The sequence below is a fragment of the Gigantopelta aegis genome, chromosome 13, assembly GCF_016097555.1.
Source record: "Gigantopelta aegis isolate Gae_Host chromosome 13, Gae_host_genome, whole genome shotgun sequence".
In the NCBI taxonomy this organism is placed as follows: domain Eukaryota; kingdom Metazoa; phylum Mollusca; class Gastropoda; order Neomphalida; family Peltospiridae; genus Gigantopelta; species Gigantopelta aegis.
The window spans coordinates 41,218,902-41,236,293 of record NC_054711.1 but is presented as its reverse complement, the minus strand read 5'-3'; the positions used below and the strand labels follow the sequence as shown (position 1 = coordinate 41,236,293).

General features: G+C 39.3%; 1 protein-coding gene across 3 annotated transcripts in view; it reads right to left on the bottom strand.

Moving 5' to 3' along the window:
* Positions 1–1,207: 1,207 nt before the first annotated feature.
* Positions 1,208–17,392, bottom strand: part of LOC121387418 (ankyrin-3-like) — an 80,557-nt gene continuing 64,372 nt past the window's right edge. For all 3 annotated transcript variants that reach the window (XM_041518526.1, XM_041518527.1, XM_041518528.1), the window contains 6 exons: positions 16,855–16,991; positions 11,370–11,452; positions 10,122–10,194; positions 7,127–7,433; positions 5,459–5,577; positions 1,208–3,163 (listed from right to left, as the gene is read on the bottom strand). In XM_041518526.1, the coding sequence (XP_041374460.1) occupies positions 3,016–3,163; positions 5,459–5,577; positions 7,127–7,433; positions 10,122–10,194; positions 11,370–11,452; positions 16,855–16,991 (867 nt within the window). In that variant the 3' untranslated portion in view covers positions 1,208–3,015. The remainder of the gene's footprint in view (positions 3,164–5,458; positions 5,578–7,126; positions 7,434–10,121; positions 10,195–11,369; positions 11,453–16,854; positions 16,992–17,392) is intronic.

Genomic DNA, 17,392 nt, shown 5'->3' with positions numbered 1-17,392 from the left:
CAACAATTCTTCTTCGTGTGATAACATTGACATAAAAATGTTACATCGTGTATTTAACAATTATTCTTCATGTGATAAGATCGACAATAAAAATTAAATAATACAAAATAGCATAAACCTTTGAATAATGGCCTGCCCTGATTGGAGGCTGGGACTCTGAGCATCGTGAAAAAAACATGGAAGCCTTTATAGGTTTTTATTCACGGATTTACGGTATGTCAGTCAACACGTAATGAAAATTGAAGGTAAGGAATATTTAACGACACCATGGGTGTCGATCGGTGGGGGATGTGTCCCCCCCCCCCCCACTTTTTGTTTAGCACACACACACAATGTACACACACACACACAAGCACTAACACGTACCCCCAACACACACACGTTTAAAGCCGGATTGACGCCCATGAACGACACCCCAGTACATTCTAAACTACGGCTATTTGATTCCTTGTAACACTTGGTCTATACAGAAAGAAGAAAGGAGAGGAATATTTGTTAAACGACACCCCAGCACATTTTATCCTACAGGTATTTGGTGTCAAACACCACGTATATTTTGACCGTTTAGCTACCTGCTAATTAAAATACTGGAAATCAAGAAATGTTAGCTAGCATAAAATTTTGGCGAGTGTAAAGAGGCCATACAAGATGCTAATATTTCATAAGACTAAAATTAAAGAGTCGTACAACAAACTCACGAAAAACTTTTATAAGATTCTTTTGTCAAGTATTAAACTGAAGATACAACAATCTGAAATCAGTTAAAACCGATTTCCTGCCCTAAATTTGCATAAATGGAAGGTTTTCGAAGCTGAACTAGTACAGCGCCATAACTTAGTCAGTAGCGAAAAGGTTAACATCTCACAAAACATGAACTCAAGCACAGGTAAACATTGCTTGTCTGTGAACTTTTAAGTTTTCAAACTATATTACATACCTATTCAATCTTACTATAGTGATAAAGACATTTTCAAACCGTGTGATAAATATGTTTTGTATCGCACATATGTGAGATATGGACCGGAACTTTTAAATGGGGAATTCCCTTTTTACTTTTACTTTAACTGCAGGTAGCGCCTTTTATTTACTGATGTCATATATGATTTACAAATTACATCACATCGTATTTGAAACATTACACAAGACTACAGCAGAGTATGATTCTTAACGTTAAGTAAATCCATGAAAGGAGTATTAATCATTGATATAAGAAAGTGTTGTTATGACGTTAAATTAAAAAACGTTTTTTTTTTGTAAAACACAAAAGAAGGTATGTAATAAATACAGAACTTCACATACATTGTTTTCACTTCTTATTTATTACACTCGTTTATTTTAAGAAAGAACATACTACTCGACCGCTACGTGGTCTCGTGGTAAATATTCTTGTGCAAAATAAATGTGCAATAAATAGGAATCGAAAACAACGTATGTGAAGTTCTGTATACATGTATATATTGCACACTGCAAAAACAATTCCATGCATGCTTAAATGAAAATTCCCTGATCACAAAACAAATTCTTCGATCCAGATTGACAAATCAACAATGTTCAAATACACTGAAAGCCGAACTGACAAAGTGATCATCGTGTGTTAATGTTTGTGGTACCCAAGTCAAAACACTGTATGCACAACACCGGTGAAAATTGTCTGAAATTCCTGCCTGCCATTTCGTCCAGCTATCTACAAAGTCTGCTGGATCAAATCTGACATGTGTTGTTATTAAAAATTAAATAAATAAACAAAAAGTCAACGTACAACATTAAAAAATGAATTATGAAAAGTAACTTGTTTATAGTATGGTAACACATGGTACATATGACCTCTTATTAGCCACATGCTTAAAACTATCTTGGTACATATCCAAGTGATACGTCCCAACACTTCGATGTCATCGACTGGTGCACTACAACCTTAAAGGACCATCATCCAATCCAGTTGAGTGATATGATATAACTTAAGGTCGATTGTGGGTAGTAAATAGGATATTAAACTTGCTACCATTTCATATCATGTTTATGCCCCATCGTGAAATAATGTTCACTGTCACTGCTAAAGCTCATGACAAATGCAAATTATTTCACTTGGGACATATGTACATGGTTTAATATCCTATAAATATTGTTTTAAAACTAATCTTAGCTAACATCCATGATTTTTGTGTAAAATAAATATCAGTGAAATACTGAACAATTATGGCACTGTGATGAAACTGATATGTTTTATGAAGCATAATTTTGGTTTTTTTTATTACCATACTTCAATCAATTTAATAAAAAATAATACAAATTATATACAAGCAGTCGAGCACTGTAGGCTGTAGCAAGCACACATATTTTGCACTGTGATGTCATGTGTGAAACACACCATCACAATGGTCTAGAAAACGGGGCCAGGGGGCATGTGCCACCCTCACTTTGTAGCAGCAACAATGTTTTTTATCTATTTTTACATGTATTTATATATATATATATATATATATGTATATGTATATGTATATACATGTATATATATATATATATATGTATATGTATATGTATATATATCTGTGTGTCTGTGCATGTGTGTGTGTGTGCCCCAACACACTTTTTGGGACCTTCCTACAACTGTGTATCATTATTGTGAATGTTTTACACAAGAGAATCGCACGTGATGTTCCATCCATGGACCAATTGGACGTCCTGTAGAATATGCACGAGGTAATTAAAATTGTGCAATTTTCAACCATTGACAGCTGTAATTCAATTTTATAATAAAACACTGCATGCTGTGCCTGTGGTGGAGTGTAGATCAAACGTCTTCATTTCACAACACTTTCACTGTTACACCAGACCCATTCCACATTGTCTGTAATGTTGATGAAAAGCTTCCATTGCACTGGTTCCCGAATGCAGTAACTCAGTTTAACATAACGCTGAGAACCTAGTTTACTGAGCGTTTTTCTCGTCTACTGTTGGGACTTGGTCCTCGTGTATCAGTAGCTTAATGAATCCTATTCCACATCATTCTGCACTTCAGTTTGTGGTGCCAGTCTTCACTTCCTGTTTGAGTGCTTCGTACCGATGCTGAACCTGGTCGAAGTTGACCGTTGTCCCGGCAACGCTAGCGGAAATGGAGTCTGACGGGGTGACTGGGGACTCCTGACTTACTGACTGCGAGACGCTGAAAATATAACAATGATAACAATCACCAATGACAGAGTAATGGTAGTGGTAGTGAAGGAAGGAAGGAAATGTTTTGGGGGGTACGCCACATTAGTTTCAATCTCTGGAGTATACTGAGCGAGAGAGAGAGAGAGAGAGAGAGAGAGAGAGAGAGAGAGCGAGAGAGAGAGAGAGAGAGAGAGAGAGAGAGAGAGAGAGAGAGAGAGAGAGAGAGAGAGAGAGAGAGAGAGCGAGAGAGAGAGAGAGAGAGAGAGAGAGAGAGAGAGAGAGAGAGAGAGAGAGAGAGCGAGAGAGAGAGAGAGCGAGAGAGAGAGCGAGAGCGAGAGAGAGCGAGAGAGAGAGAGAGAGAGAGAGAGAGAGAGAGAGGAGGGAGAGAGAGAGAGAGGGAGAGAGAGAGAGAGAGAGAGAGAGAGAGAGAGAGAGAGAGAGAGAGAGAGAGATATACACATACATAGATAGATAGGAAGGAAATTTTATATTTAACGACGCACTCAACACATTTTATTTACGGTTATATGGCGTTAGACATATGGTTAAGGACCACACAGATATTGAGAGGAAACCCGCTGTTGCCACTTCATGAGCTACTCTTTTCGATTAGTAGCAAGGGATCTTTTATATGCACGGACGGGGTGGTAGTGAAAGTAGTAGTCAAACAAACTTTAACGACACCACTAGAGCACATTAATCATCGTCTACTGGATGTGAAACATTTGGTAATTTTGACATACAGTCATCAGAGGAAACCCGGTTTTCCTCGGTACATTTTTCCATTAGTAGAAAGGGATCTTTTATACGCACCATCCCACAAACAGGATAGCACATACCACGGCCTTTGATATACCACCATAGTTTAACACCCAATAGCCGATGTATTTTTTCTTGGTGGAATGTCGTTAAACATTCATTCATTCATTCATTCATATACCAGTTGTGGTGCACTGGCAAGAACTAGAAATAGCCCAATATGGGCCAACCAACAGGGATCGATCCCAGACCGCCCGCGCATCAAGTGAGCACTTTACCACTGGGTTACATCCCACCTTACAGTCCTTTAAGTTAAAACCTGCTACAGGTATATTATAGAGTTGATCACTACGTACTGCGCGGAGTTGTTCAGTCCTTTAAGTTAAAACCTGCTACAGGTGTATTATAGAGTTGATCACTACGTACTGCGAGGAGCTGTTCAGTCCTTTAAGTTAAAACCTGCTACAGGTGTATTATAGAGTTGATCACTACGTACTGCGAGGAGCTGTTCAGTCCTTTAAGTTAAAACCTGCTACAGGTGTATTATAGAGTTGATCACTACGTACTGCGCGGAGCTGTTCAGTCCTTTAAGTTAAAACCTGCTACAGGTGTATTATAGAGTTGATCACTACGTACTGCGCGGAGTTGTTCAGTCCTTTAAGTTAAAACCTGCTACAGGTGTATTATAGACTTGATCACTACGTACTGCGCGGAGTTGTTCAGTCCTTTAAGTTAAAACCTGCTACAGGTGTATTATAGACTTGATCACTACGTACTGCGCGGAGTTGTTCAGTCCTTTAAGTTAAAACCTGCTACAGGTGTATTATAGAGTTGATCACTACGTACTGCGCGGAGTTGTTCAGTCCTTTAAGTTAAAACCTGCTACAGGTGTATTATAGACTTGATCACTACGTACTGCGCGGAGTTGTTCAGTCCTTTAAGTTAAAACCTGCTACAGGTGTATTATAGAGTTGATCACTACGTACTGCGCGGAGTTGTTCAGTCCTTTAAGTTAAAACCTGCTACAGGTATATTATAGAGTTGATCACTACGTACTGCGAGGAGTTGTTCAGTCCTTTAAGTTAAAACCTGCTACAGGTGTATTATAGAGTTGATCACTACGTACTGCGCGGAGTTGTTCAGTCCTTTAAGTTAAAACCTGCTACAGGTATATTATAGAGTTGATCACTACGTACTGCGCGGAGTTGTTCAGTCCTTTAAGTTAAAACCTGCTACAGGTGTATTATAGAGTTGATCACTACGTACTGCGCGGAGTTGTTCAGTCCTTTAAGTTAAAACCTGCTACAGGTGTATTATAGAGTTGATCACTACGTACTGCGCGGAGTTGTTCAGTCCTTTAAGTTAAAACCTGCTACAGGTATATTATAGAGTTGATCACTACGTACTGCGAGGAGTTGTTCAGTCCTTTAAGTTAAAACCTGCTACAGGTGTATTATAGAGTTGATCACTACGTACTGCGCGGAGTTGTTCAGTCCTTTAAGTTAAAACCTGCTACAGGTATATTATAGAGTTGATCACTACGTACTGCGAGGAGTTGTTCAGTCTTGCTTTCTGAACTTTCTTGATGATGTTTTTACTTGTCGTCATCTCCTCGGGAAGGTGTCCGTCCAGCGTCCGGACATTCAGATCGATCCCTTCCTGAGCCTGGGACAGAGAAAACTCATTATTAGGGAAGTGCGGTATTATCAGTAAACTGACCATGACTGGGACAGAGAAAACTCATTATTAGGAATGTACAGTATTATCAGTAAACTGACCGTGACTGGGACAGAGAAAACTCATCACTAGGGAAGTGCGGTATTATCAGTAAACTGACCGTGACTGGGACAGAGAAAACTAATTATTAGGGAAGTGCGGTATTATCAGTAAACTGACCGTGACTGGGACAGAGAAAACTCATCACTAGGGAAGTACGGTATTATCAGTAAACTGACCGTGACTGGGACAGAGAAAACTCATTATTAGGAATGTACAGTATTATCAGTAAACTGACCGTGACTGGGACAGAGAAAACTCATCACTAGGGAAGTACGGTATTATCAGTAAACTGACCGTGACTGGGACAGAGAAAACTCATCACTAGGGAAGTACGGTATTATCAGTAAACTGACCGTGACTGGGACAGAGAAAACTCATCACTAGGGAAGTACGGTATTATCAGTAAACTGACCGTGACTGGGACAGAGAAAACTCATTATTAGGAATGTGTGGTATTATCCCGTTTTTTTGTATCAAAACGCGATATACGCCAATTAAAAAAATCACTTTTACTGAAAATGAAAAATGGATATATCGTGTTTTGCGCCTAAACTCTTCATATATAGAGGATATTTCATGTTGTCTGTGAAATATGAGATATGATTGAAATCTTCACGAGATGCGATATAAATCATATCTCGCGAAGATTTCAATCATATCTCATGAGTCATGCTTGCAACAACACATTGATAACTTTGTTTCTGCACTGAAATCATTTTAATACTAACCAACAACACATCGATAACTTTCTTTCTGCACTGAAATCATTTTACTACTAACCAACAACACATCGATAACTTTCTTTCTGCACTCGATCATTTTAATACTAACCAACAACACATCGATAACTTTCTTTCTGCACTGAAATCATTTTACTACTAACCAACATCACATCGATAACTTTGTTTCTGCACTGAAATCATTTTACTACTAACCAACAACACATCGATAACTTTGTTTCTGCACTGAAATCATTTTACTACTAACCAACAACACATCGATAACTTTGTTTTAGCACTGAAATAATTTTAATACTAACCAACAACACATCGATAACTTTCTTTCTGCACTCAAATACTAACCAACAACACATCGATAACTTTCTTTCTGCACTCAATAATTTTAATACTAACCAACAACACATCAATAACTTTCTTTCTGCCGAGACTACAGGCCAGGCAGTGCACTCAATCATTTTAATACTAACCAACAACACATCGATAACTTTCTTTCTGCCGAGACTACAGGCCAGGTGCAGTGCACTCAATCATTTTAATACTAACCAACAACACATCGATAACTTTCGTTCTGCCGGGACTACAGGCCAGGTGCAGTGCACTCAATCATTTTAATACTAACCAACAACACATCGATAACTTTCTTTCTGCCGAGACTACAGGCCAGGTGCAGTGCACTCAATCATTTTAATACTAACCAACAACACATCGATAACTTTCTTTCTGCCGAGACTACAGGCCAGGTGCAGTGCACTCAATCCAGCGTCGTTCTGCGAGTTCAGACAGAAATTGTCTAACTTGAGCAGCGCCCTCACCACTGAGTGGTTATCTGCCCCTTGTACCGCGCGGTGGAGTGGAGTGCAGCCATCGTAGAGGTTGACGGCGGAAATGTGGCTCACGTAGCCGCTCTGGTAGATGGCCAGACCTTTAGGCCGCACGACGTCTTTCAGCAAGGTACGTAGCGTCCCGTCCAGCTTGTCAGGTGATGGAGACATTGGTCTATCCCTGAAGGAAATATAAACATTAAAACATAAAACAGGACAGGAATATTTGTTTATCATAGTGTGCGTGTCTGTGTGTGTGCATGTTTGTGTGTGTGTGTGTGTGATAGTGTCTGTGTGTGCATGTTTGTGTGTGTGTGTGTGATAGTGTGTGTGTATGTGATAGTGTGTGTGTGTGTGTGTGTTTGTGTGTGATAGTGTGTGTGTGTGATAGTGTGTGTGTGTGTGATAGTGCATGTGTCTGTGTCTGTCTGTATGTGTGTGTGTCAGTGTGTGTCTGTGTGTGTGTGTGTGTGTGTGTGTCTGTCTGCCTGTGTGTGTCTGTGTGTGTGTCTGAGTCTGTGTGTATGTGTGTATGTCTGTGTGTGTGTGTCTGTGTGTGTGCGTCTGTGTGTGCGTGTCTGTCTGAGTCTGTGTGTGTGTGCGTGTGTCTGTGTGTGTGTGTGACTGTGTGTTTGTGTGTGTGTGTCTGTCTGTGCATACGTGTCTGTGTGTGCGTGTCTGTGTGTGTGTTTCTGTCTGTTTCTGAGTGTGCGTGTGTGTGTATGTGTCTGTCTGTGCATGCGTGTCTGTATGTGTGTGTGTATGCATGTGTGTGTGTCTGTATGTGTGTGTGTGTGTCTCTGTGTGTCTGTGTGTGAGTGTGTGTGTGTGTGCATGTCTGTGTGTGTGTATATGTGTGTGTGTGTCTGTCTTTGTGTCTGAGTGTGTGTGTCTGTGCATGCGTGTCTGTGTGTGTGTGTGTGTGAGAGCGTGTGTGTATGTGTGTCTGTGTGTGTGTCTGTGTGTGTCTGAGTGTGTGTGTGTGTGTGTGTGTGTGTGTCTGCCTGTGCGTGTGTGCCTGTCTGTGCGTGTGTGTCTGTGTGTGTGTCTGTCTGTGTGTGTGCGTATGTGTATGGCCATTATTACTCTATTATTAATGGTTTCATGAACTCTTGAGTCTCATTACAGCCAAACAGTATGTTTTGTTTAACGACACCACTAGTGCACACTGATTTATTATTCATCGGCTATTGAATGTCGAACGTGGTAATTCTGATATATATTCTTAGACAGGAAACCTGCTACATTTTTCTATTGGTAGCAAGGGATCTCTTATATACATCAACCCACAGACAGGACAGCACATACCATGTCAAGTTGACAGAGAAAAAAGTTTTGTAAGACAATGTTTTAATGTCTCAAATAGCTGGCAAATTTTTTAAAGATAAAATGCAATTTTAAAGATTTTTCAGTTGACTCTAAGCATTCAGTTTAACTACTGGAAACTTCCAGTCTGCTATATATCAGACCTTCATAATCTTCTGAGTGCTTATAGAAAATTGCATATGTCTGTGTACATTACTTCGTGAGATAATGGCACTTTAAATGTGAGATAATGGCATTTTAAATATAGCACGAAAATTATAATGGTAATTTCTGAGCTGAATTTAAAACCTAGCACGGTTAGCAAAATGACAATTTCTCAAAAACTACTTAGAATACAGATTCTGGATTTATTCATGTAGACGACTGGGAAATATTTTGTACAAATTTCAAGTGAATCTGAGACTGTAGTATATGGGCGACATTAAAAACTGGTAGATTTGAGATGGATTGACCCATTTTACAATTATGTTGCAATAGACTTAGACGAAACATCACAACGTTTTTCCCTTAGCAATAAGGTATGTTTTATATACACATCAGTGATTTCCCTAGACATTTGGCAAGGCATGATAGACCAAACACGTTTGGGGCATTTTCACCATTTTTGGGGCACTTGTTTTTTCATTAAATTTTTTTTTTTTTTTTTAAATAAACATTAATGTAAATTATGTGCTTGCTTTAATAAATGAATGGCAAAAGATATAAAAGGCATATTTTATTAATTAATAATACCTTTTTGGGTGTTTTATAAAGGCAATTTTAGAATTAATTACTGAAAAAGGCTTGTTTAATCTCAGGGCAGCATGGTGCTGAATAACGCAAGATGGTGTTAGACTATTGAGGCATGGTGCTGCACCATGCTAAAACAAGCTAGGGAAAACACTACACATCCTCAGACAGGATAGCACATACCACTACCACATACAAGTTGTGGGATGGGAAAAACCCAGTCGGAGAATGGGTCTTAGTGAATTCCATCCTACTATCAAAGAACGTCAGACAAATGCTATACTGAGATCCTGTCCCCATTGTTTAAATCATTAATTTTTTAGAACATCCCATAGGCCCTTAATTTTGTTGATAAGCCCAAAGTAAGACTGTTTTGCTTAACGACACCACTAGAGCACATTGATTTATTAATCATCGGCTGTTGGATGTCAAACATTTTGTAATTTTGAGTCTTAGAGAGGAAACCCGTTATATTTTTCATTAGGTCAGGTCAGGCCATAGGGTTTAATGTACACAGAGCAAGCTGTTGTAGTGCACGCCTGTCATGGGCACATGTGTTGGTCTAAGCAGGCTACTGCATACAGGACAGAAATTTTTCCATAAGTTTCAAGGTATCTTTTATATGCACCATTCCACAGACTGGATAGCACATACCACAGCCTTTGGTATACCAATCGTGGTATACTGGCTGGAACTAAAAATAAATGGGCCCACCGATGGGGATCGATCCTAGACTGGTCGCACATCAGGTGAGCCCTTTACCATTGGACCACGTCCCACCCCTTAATTTGGTTGAATATATACGTCTCATTACCGGACTTCCACCGACCGAGTTAGGTCGTCCACCTCAACTGACTGAGACAGGTTACAGCTCGTCTGGAAATCATCTGAGGACAAAAAACAAACAACATTACTTATATAGCACTTACTTTCAACAACCATTTCATAAAGTTTTGTGTTTTTAGCCTTCTCACTACTGCAGGCGAGATATTTTGCCCAATGTCACGCCAGTCGACATACTGTACACTGTATACAGTGCATTCCCCAATTCATATTTCCCACCCTTCTGACTACTGCAGGCGAGGTATCTCGCCCGACGTCACGCCAGTCAACATACTGTACATTGTATACAGTGCATTCCCCAATTCATATTTCCCGCCATTCTGCACACGACACTCACCAGAAACAAAAATACAGAAAACAGATTACTTGACAGTATAGCAGCTTTAATAATACCTCTGAGTTAAAAAATTGGTTTTCGGCAAGTATTTTCGCTAGACAATAATGACAGAACGAATAGCTGATTGTGACAGCTAATTTAATAACAAATTTGATCAACAGTGAAAATCACCAAATATTGGGATATGAATCCATTCAATTAAAAAAAAAAACATCTGGTTATTGGGAATAATGGACATCTGGCCACAAATGCTCGTAACAAAACAACTTTTTTAATGTCTTGCCAAATTTTAATCAACATTAACTGATCTAAATTATATCATAAAAAGTAGAAAAACCCAGAAAAATAATACTTACCGATTCAAATATGAACACATATGGAGATTTTTGCAATCACTGTAACATATTTCTATATAATAAATCAATTTTAACATGCCACGCCAGTCACTGTAAGGTGAAATCTGTGTCGTCTTTTAAAAATAGATTACCACTGGCATGATAAAAAAACACAGATGAATGGTGAAAAACACCTATTCATAGATAATAATTGTTATGTGTCTGAAAGTTAAAAGCGACACTGGCACTACAAAATCAAGCGACACGCTCACAAATAGGCAGTCTAGCTCAGACAACACCCGTGTCTGGCACTAAAAGTGCCCAGACGGGATAGCACATACCACGGCCTTTGATATACCAGTCGTGGTGCGCTGGCAGGAACGAAAGATAGCCCAATGTGTCCACCGACGGGGATCGATCCGAGACCGATCGCACTTTACCACTGGGCTACGTCCACACCCCAGCACGAAAAATACATCGGCTAATTGGGTGTCAACCTATGGTAAATGGAAAAAAAATTGACCTCAATTAAAGATAACTAACTCACCTTCAACATGGCTTCGTGGTTTGTTTCTGATCATCAGACCGCTCGGATCCAGAACACCGGAATCTCCGTCCGAATAATCGGCACTGAAAAAATGATAACTCGTTATGTTTATCTACACCACTAGAGCATAATAATTTATTAATAATCAACACTGAATTTTTTTTAACTCGTTCTGTTTATCTACACCACTAAAGCATAATTATTTATTAATAATCATCACTGAATTTTTTTTAACTCGTTCTGTTTATCTACACCACTAGAGCACAATTATTTATTAATAATCAGCACTGAAAAAAACATTGAACTTTGTTCTGTTTAACTACACCACTAGAGCACACTGATTAATAATCGGCACTGAAAAAAACATGAAACTTTGTTCTGTTTAACTACACCACTAGAGCACATTGATTAACAGGCATTTTAAGAGTACTGCTAAAGCAATACATGTCCTCTACCTGACCCAACAATTTTTCTTATCTCCTAAATTCAAGGGCCAGACATCTGTGAAAAGTGGGTAAATCACCATGAAAGTTAACACATGATCAGTAACAGTACATGATAAAGCTATATACAAAATTTCATCTCAACATTTTCAGGTACTGCAAAACAAAAGTTCAGAAAACAAATTTTCATATCTCCTAAGTTCAAGGGCCACAACTCCCTCAAAAATGGGAAAGTCAAACTTGATCAGTAACAGTACATGATAAAGCTATATACAAAATATCATCTCAACATTTTCAGGTATTACAAAACAAAAGTTCAGAAAACAAATTTCGTCTATCCTAAGTTCAAGGGCCATAACTCCCTCAAAAATGGGAAAGTCAAACTTGATCTGTAATAGTACATGATAAAGCTATATACAAAATTTCAGGTTAATATCTCAAGGCCTTCTGGGGGGAAAAAAAAGTTGAGAAAACAAATTTTCATATCTCCTAAGTTCAGGGGCCATAACTCCGTCAAAAATGGGTAAATCGCCATGAAAGTCAAACTTGATCTGTAACAGTACATGATGAAACTATATACAAAATGTCAGCTCAATATCTCAAAGCCTTCTGCAAAACACATCCGGAAAATATATGACAGACAGACAGAAGGATGGAGATGAAACCTTTAGTCCAGTCCGGTTGGACTGGTAGGGGACTAATAATTAGCACTGAAAAAACCCATTAAACTTTGTTCTGTTTAACACTACCACTAGAGCACATGGATTAATTAATAATCAGCTATTGGATGTCAAACAGTTAGTAATCCTAACATACATGTACAGTGTTCAGAGGAAACCTGCAAACAATCCTTTATAACCACGTTCCTAAAGACAGGACAGCACATACCCAGGGCTAGCTCTGGGTGAGCAGAATTAAAATAAAATTTGCCGATTGTTTCTAAAATTCACAATTGTCATATTTGGCAAGTGCCAGAGCTAGCCCTGTATACATGTACGACAGCCCTTACCAAGCATCTCAGGCAAACGCTGTATACATGTACGACAGCCCTTACCAAGCATCTCAGGCAAACGCTGTATACATGTACGACAGCCCTTACCAAGCATCTCAGGCAAACGCTGTATACATGTACGACAGCCCTTACCAAGCATCTCAGGCAAACGCTGTATACATGTATGACAGCCCTTACCAAGCATCTCAGGCAAATGCTGTATACTACAGCACTAAAAAAAACAATGGAATAAATGAATGTTTATCGACACCCCAGCACGAAAAACACATCGGCTATTGGGTGTCAAACTATGGTAATGCAAACAAATAAGGTCATGATCAACATCAATATAAAAATTCAAGATTTAAATAAAAACAGTATAAAGAACTGTGCAAAAATACAAATATCACAGATAGATACCGACTTTTACGCAAAATTTCAATTTGTGCTGTATTGGCCATTCTCAAAGAGAATGTTACACCCCTGCACCACGATGAGGTTACAGCACACGCAGGGGCCAGCACTAAAAAACGAACATTTTAAAATTACATATTTAGCAATTGGAAATCCCCCAGGTATATTATCTGCCTGTAATAAGACTTGTTGCCAATGTCAAAGCTCTACACTATATCTATATATAAACCTTTTATGGAACGGTCTACAGGCTGATAGGTACTGGGTTCGGATCCCAGTCGAGGCATGGGATTTTTAATCCAGATACCGACTCCAAACCCTGAGTGAGTGCTCTGCAAGGCTCAATTGGTAGGTGTAAACCACTTGCACCGACCATTGATCCATAACTGGTTCAACAAAGGCCATGGTTTGTGCTATCCTGCCTGTAGGAAGCGCAAATAAAATATCCCTTGCTGCCTGTGACGACAGCGGGTTTCCTCTAAAAAAAAAAAGTGTCAGAATGACCATATGTTTGACGTCCAATAGCCGATGATAAGATAAAAAATTCAATGTGCTCTAGTGGCGTCGTTAAATAAAACAAAATTAACTTTTTTTATTGAACGGCAGCCTTGAACCCAAACTTAATTTCTCCAGACAATTATGAATAAATCAAATGACCACAAAAAAGTTGAAATGAACGTTCCTGTGAAGAGTGAATCAATAATTAACTGGTATGTAATGTGACGACAGAGAATTACCAACACCACTGTTTAGTGTTCATTAATCGGGGCTGGAATCTAAGAGTAGCCATGCAGTAACTTGCTGCAATGCTCTAGTTATATGTGCCAAAGTAAAGAGTCTGAATGCAAAACTTGGCGTGCCTTATTTTGCATGCTTAGTATTTGGTCATTATACTCAAACGTGAAAGCATGAAACTGTCAAAACTACTGATTTTGAATAGGTGCTGTTGTGTTATATTAAGACACTTATTGAAGTTTTCCGTATCCAGGGTGCGAGTGCAAATAATTTTTACATGCTCATATACCACTAGAGTTTCGAGCATGTCCATCCCGGGGCGTGTCTCTGGATAGCCAGGGGCTTGTCCTGGGACAGAACAAAATTAAGCGGACAATTTTGAAATTTACATCCAAAAATTAAATAGTGGGCCTTTAAAATTTGTATGCGCATCTCTAATTAATATAATTAATAAAGAAATTCTACTCATTAAATTTGTTCACTAGATTAGATCGGGTGGTCAAAAAAAAATTAGATAACATTGGTGGCCTGACTCGGGATGGGGGGGGGGGGGGGGGGGGGAGGGGGTAGAGTTGAAAATGGGCAGAATTTTGAAAATAGCAATTAGTAAAAAAGTTAATAAAAATTTAAAAAAAAAGAAAAAAAAAGTTTCAAGCCAAAAATAAAAAATTGATTGCTCTGTCGAATATTTATATAATTTGGAGCATTTTAGAAGGACAGTCCAAAAATAAATAAGAGAAAGAAGAGAGGATAATATTTCAAAAAGAAAGTAATTTCGACATAAACTTCTGAACGAAGGTCTAAAAGTTTAAAGTCCGATCTATATGTCCACGTGAGTGGTCTCGTTAAGGCCGTTAGGGTGCACAGCTTGTAGGGATGAGATGGGTAGCATCCTGTCAAGAAAACCCCTAGATTGACAGTCGATAGACGTTGAAGGTGTAGTGCTGTGCTGAAATACAGCTTGAGAAGCCGGATCCATCTGAACGAGAGAATCAGACTAGGGTATAGTCCAGTCGTCATGGGTTGGTATAGTGGTGCAGACAGGCCCGACTCTGGAGGATACGAGATGGTATCACAATAAAACAAAGTAAAGTCTAGAAAAGAGTAGTAGGGGCCGAACCCGCTTCCTATTTCTTCTCAGAGTGGGGCGGTCAATCTTCCAGTACTGCTAGGACAGGCTCGGACATGTAAAGACTAAACGCGAACAACTGTAGCGTTCTGCAGAATGGCCGTCATACGAGTCACGAAAAAACAAGTCAACATAGTCAGACGGAGGAATGATGTGGAGGCAAGGAATCTCACTAAAAAGAATCCAACCTGGTGGTGCAGACTGTTGAAACGAGAAGCGTTCCAGCGTTCAATAGTTCCAATGGCCGCATACATCCCAGTAGAAAACTTCACTTCACTGATAAAAACAACAAAAGTGAAGGATCCCCAAGTCGAGCCGCGAAAGCACATGCAATGCACAAGCAAAACAAACACATCTTACCGCGTCGAGCTCCAGGGAATTTACACTTGAAAAAACATAAAATTCGAGGATATTTTCAGAACATTAAAAAAAAAAATTCAGAACATAAAATGTTCAAACAATGAATGTTTTTATATCAAATTGTTGTTTTACTTTAGACATACTGTAAAATGGGTATTATTCGTGACTGTGTAATTTTTTAATTTAGCTGCGAAAATTACACTTACGCAAATAATAAATCCATTAGAACAAAAAAACAAAAAAAACAACAACAGTTTAGCAATTTTGGCATGCTGTTCTGCATCATAGAGTCTATATTCACCATGTTTTTGTTTACGATATGTAGAAGTGTTTAATTTATCAACGGCATCATTGGCGGCCTGTTTTGATTGAACTTCTTCGATCGTTAAACACGTTGAAAGGTCAGGTAAACCAACAGTTTCAGGTTTGTCCGCAATTTTTTTAACCACTGCAAAATTGAACCTGTCATAATGGTTTTTGTGAAGAATGATAAATGTCGTTGATTTTTGGAACAGACATTCTTACTGGTATTGTTAAGCTGTGAATAAACATTTAGAAATTAGTATAATGAGCCATTTTTAATTGGCCAATCAAAATAAGAGACACAAATGGTTTTGTAAACTTCCGGAAAAACGTCATCGACAAGTGACAAAAACAAAAGAGGTGAGACGTTTTTAACAACCGGTGTTTAAACATTAAAACTAGATTACTAGTACAAGTGTTTGTCTTTATTTCACACTTTCTGGAGAGAACAAAAAACAAAAACCACGACACCGCGAAAATTAAAAACTGCAAACTGCCTGCATTTTTTATATCGCGAAGATTTACTGCCGCGAATAATACCCGTTTTACAGTATTATAATTAAAACAAAAATAAAGATGCGAAAAGAAAACAAAAAAAAACCCACCAAAGTTTTTGCCTAATTTAGTAAATTTCCAGGACATAGTGAAATTTAATGCTTTTTCCAGGACATTCCAGGCCTGGATTTTAAAATCACAAAATTTAATGACCTTCCAGGATTTCCAGGACTCTGTTATCGCCCTGCTGAAATGCCTCCTCAAAATCTCCACTGATCTAGACCAAATGGCCTTGCCCTCTCATATGACAAATGGCCTTGCCCTCTCATGTGACAAATGGCCTTGCCCTCTCATGTGACAAATGGCCTTGCCCTCTCATGTGACAAATGGCATTGCCCTCTGTGACAAATGGCCTTGCCCTCTGTGACAAATGGCCTTGCCCTCACATGTGCCAAATGGTCTTGCCCTCTCATGTGCCAAATGGTCTTGCCTCTCATGTGACAAATGGTCTTGCCCTCTCATGTGCCAAATGGCCTTGCCCTCATGTGACAAATGACCTTGCCCTCTCATATGACAAAGTCAAGACCTGCATTAACAAATATCACATGTTCCTACCAGTGGTCCTCTTCCAAGACTTCTGGGTACACGGCCGACTCGAGGAGGAACTTGACGACCGGCAGACGGCCACACCGGCACGCCAACATCAGCGCGGTGTCGCCTTCCTTCGTACGCAGGTTGTGATCAAACCGGGGCTGCAACGACAAACAAAATACATTCTGTTATATCTATAGGGGGGAAATTAACTCTTGTACTTCTGCAGAGACAAAACAAAGGATGGATGGATGGATGGATGGATGGATGGATGGATGGATGGATGGGTGGATGGATAGATGGATGGATGGATGGATGGGTGGATGGGTGAATGGGTGGATGGATGGATGGGTGGATGGATGGATGGATGGATGGATGGGTGGGTGGATGGATGGATGGATGGGTGGGTGGATGGATGGATGGATGGATGGATGGGTGGATGGATGGATGGATTGATGGGTGGATGGATGGATGGATGGATGGATGGATGGGTGAATGGGTGGATGGATGGATGGATGGGTGAATGGGTGAATGGGTGGATGGATGGATGGATGGATGGATG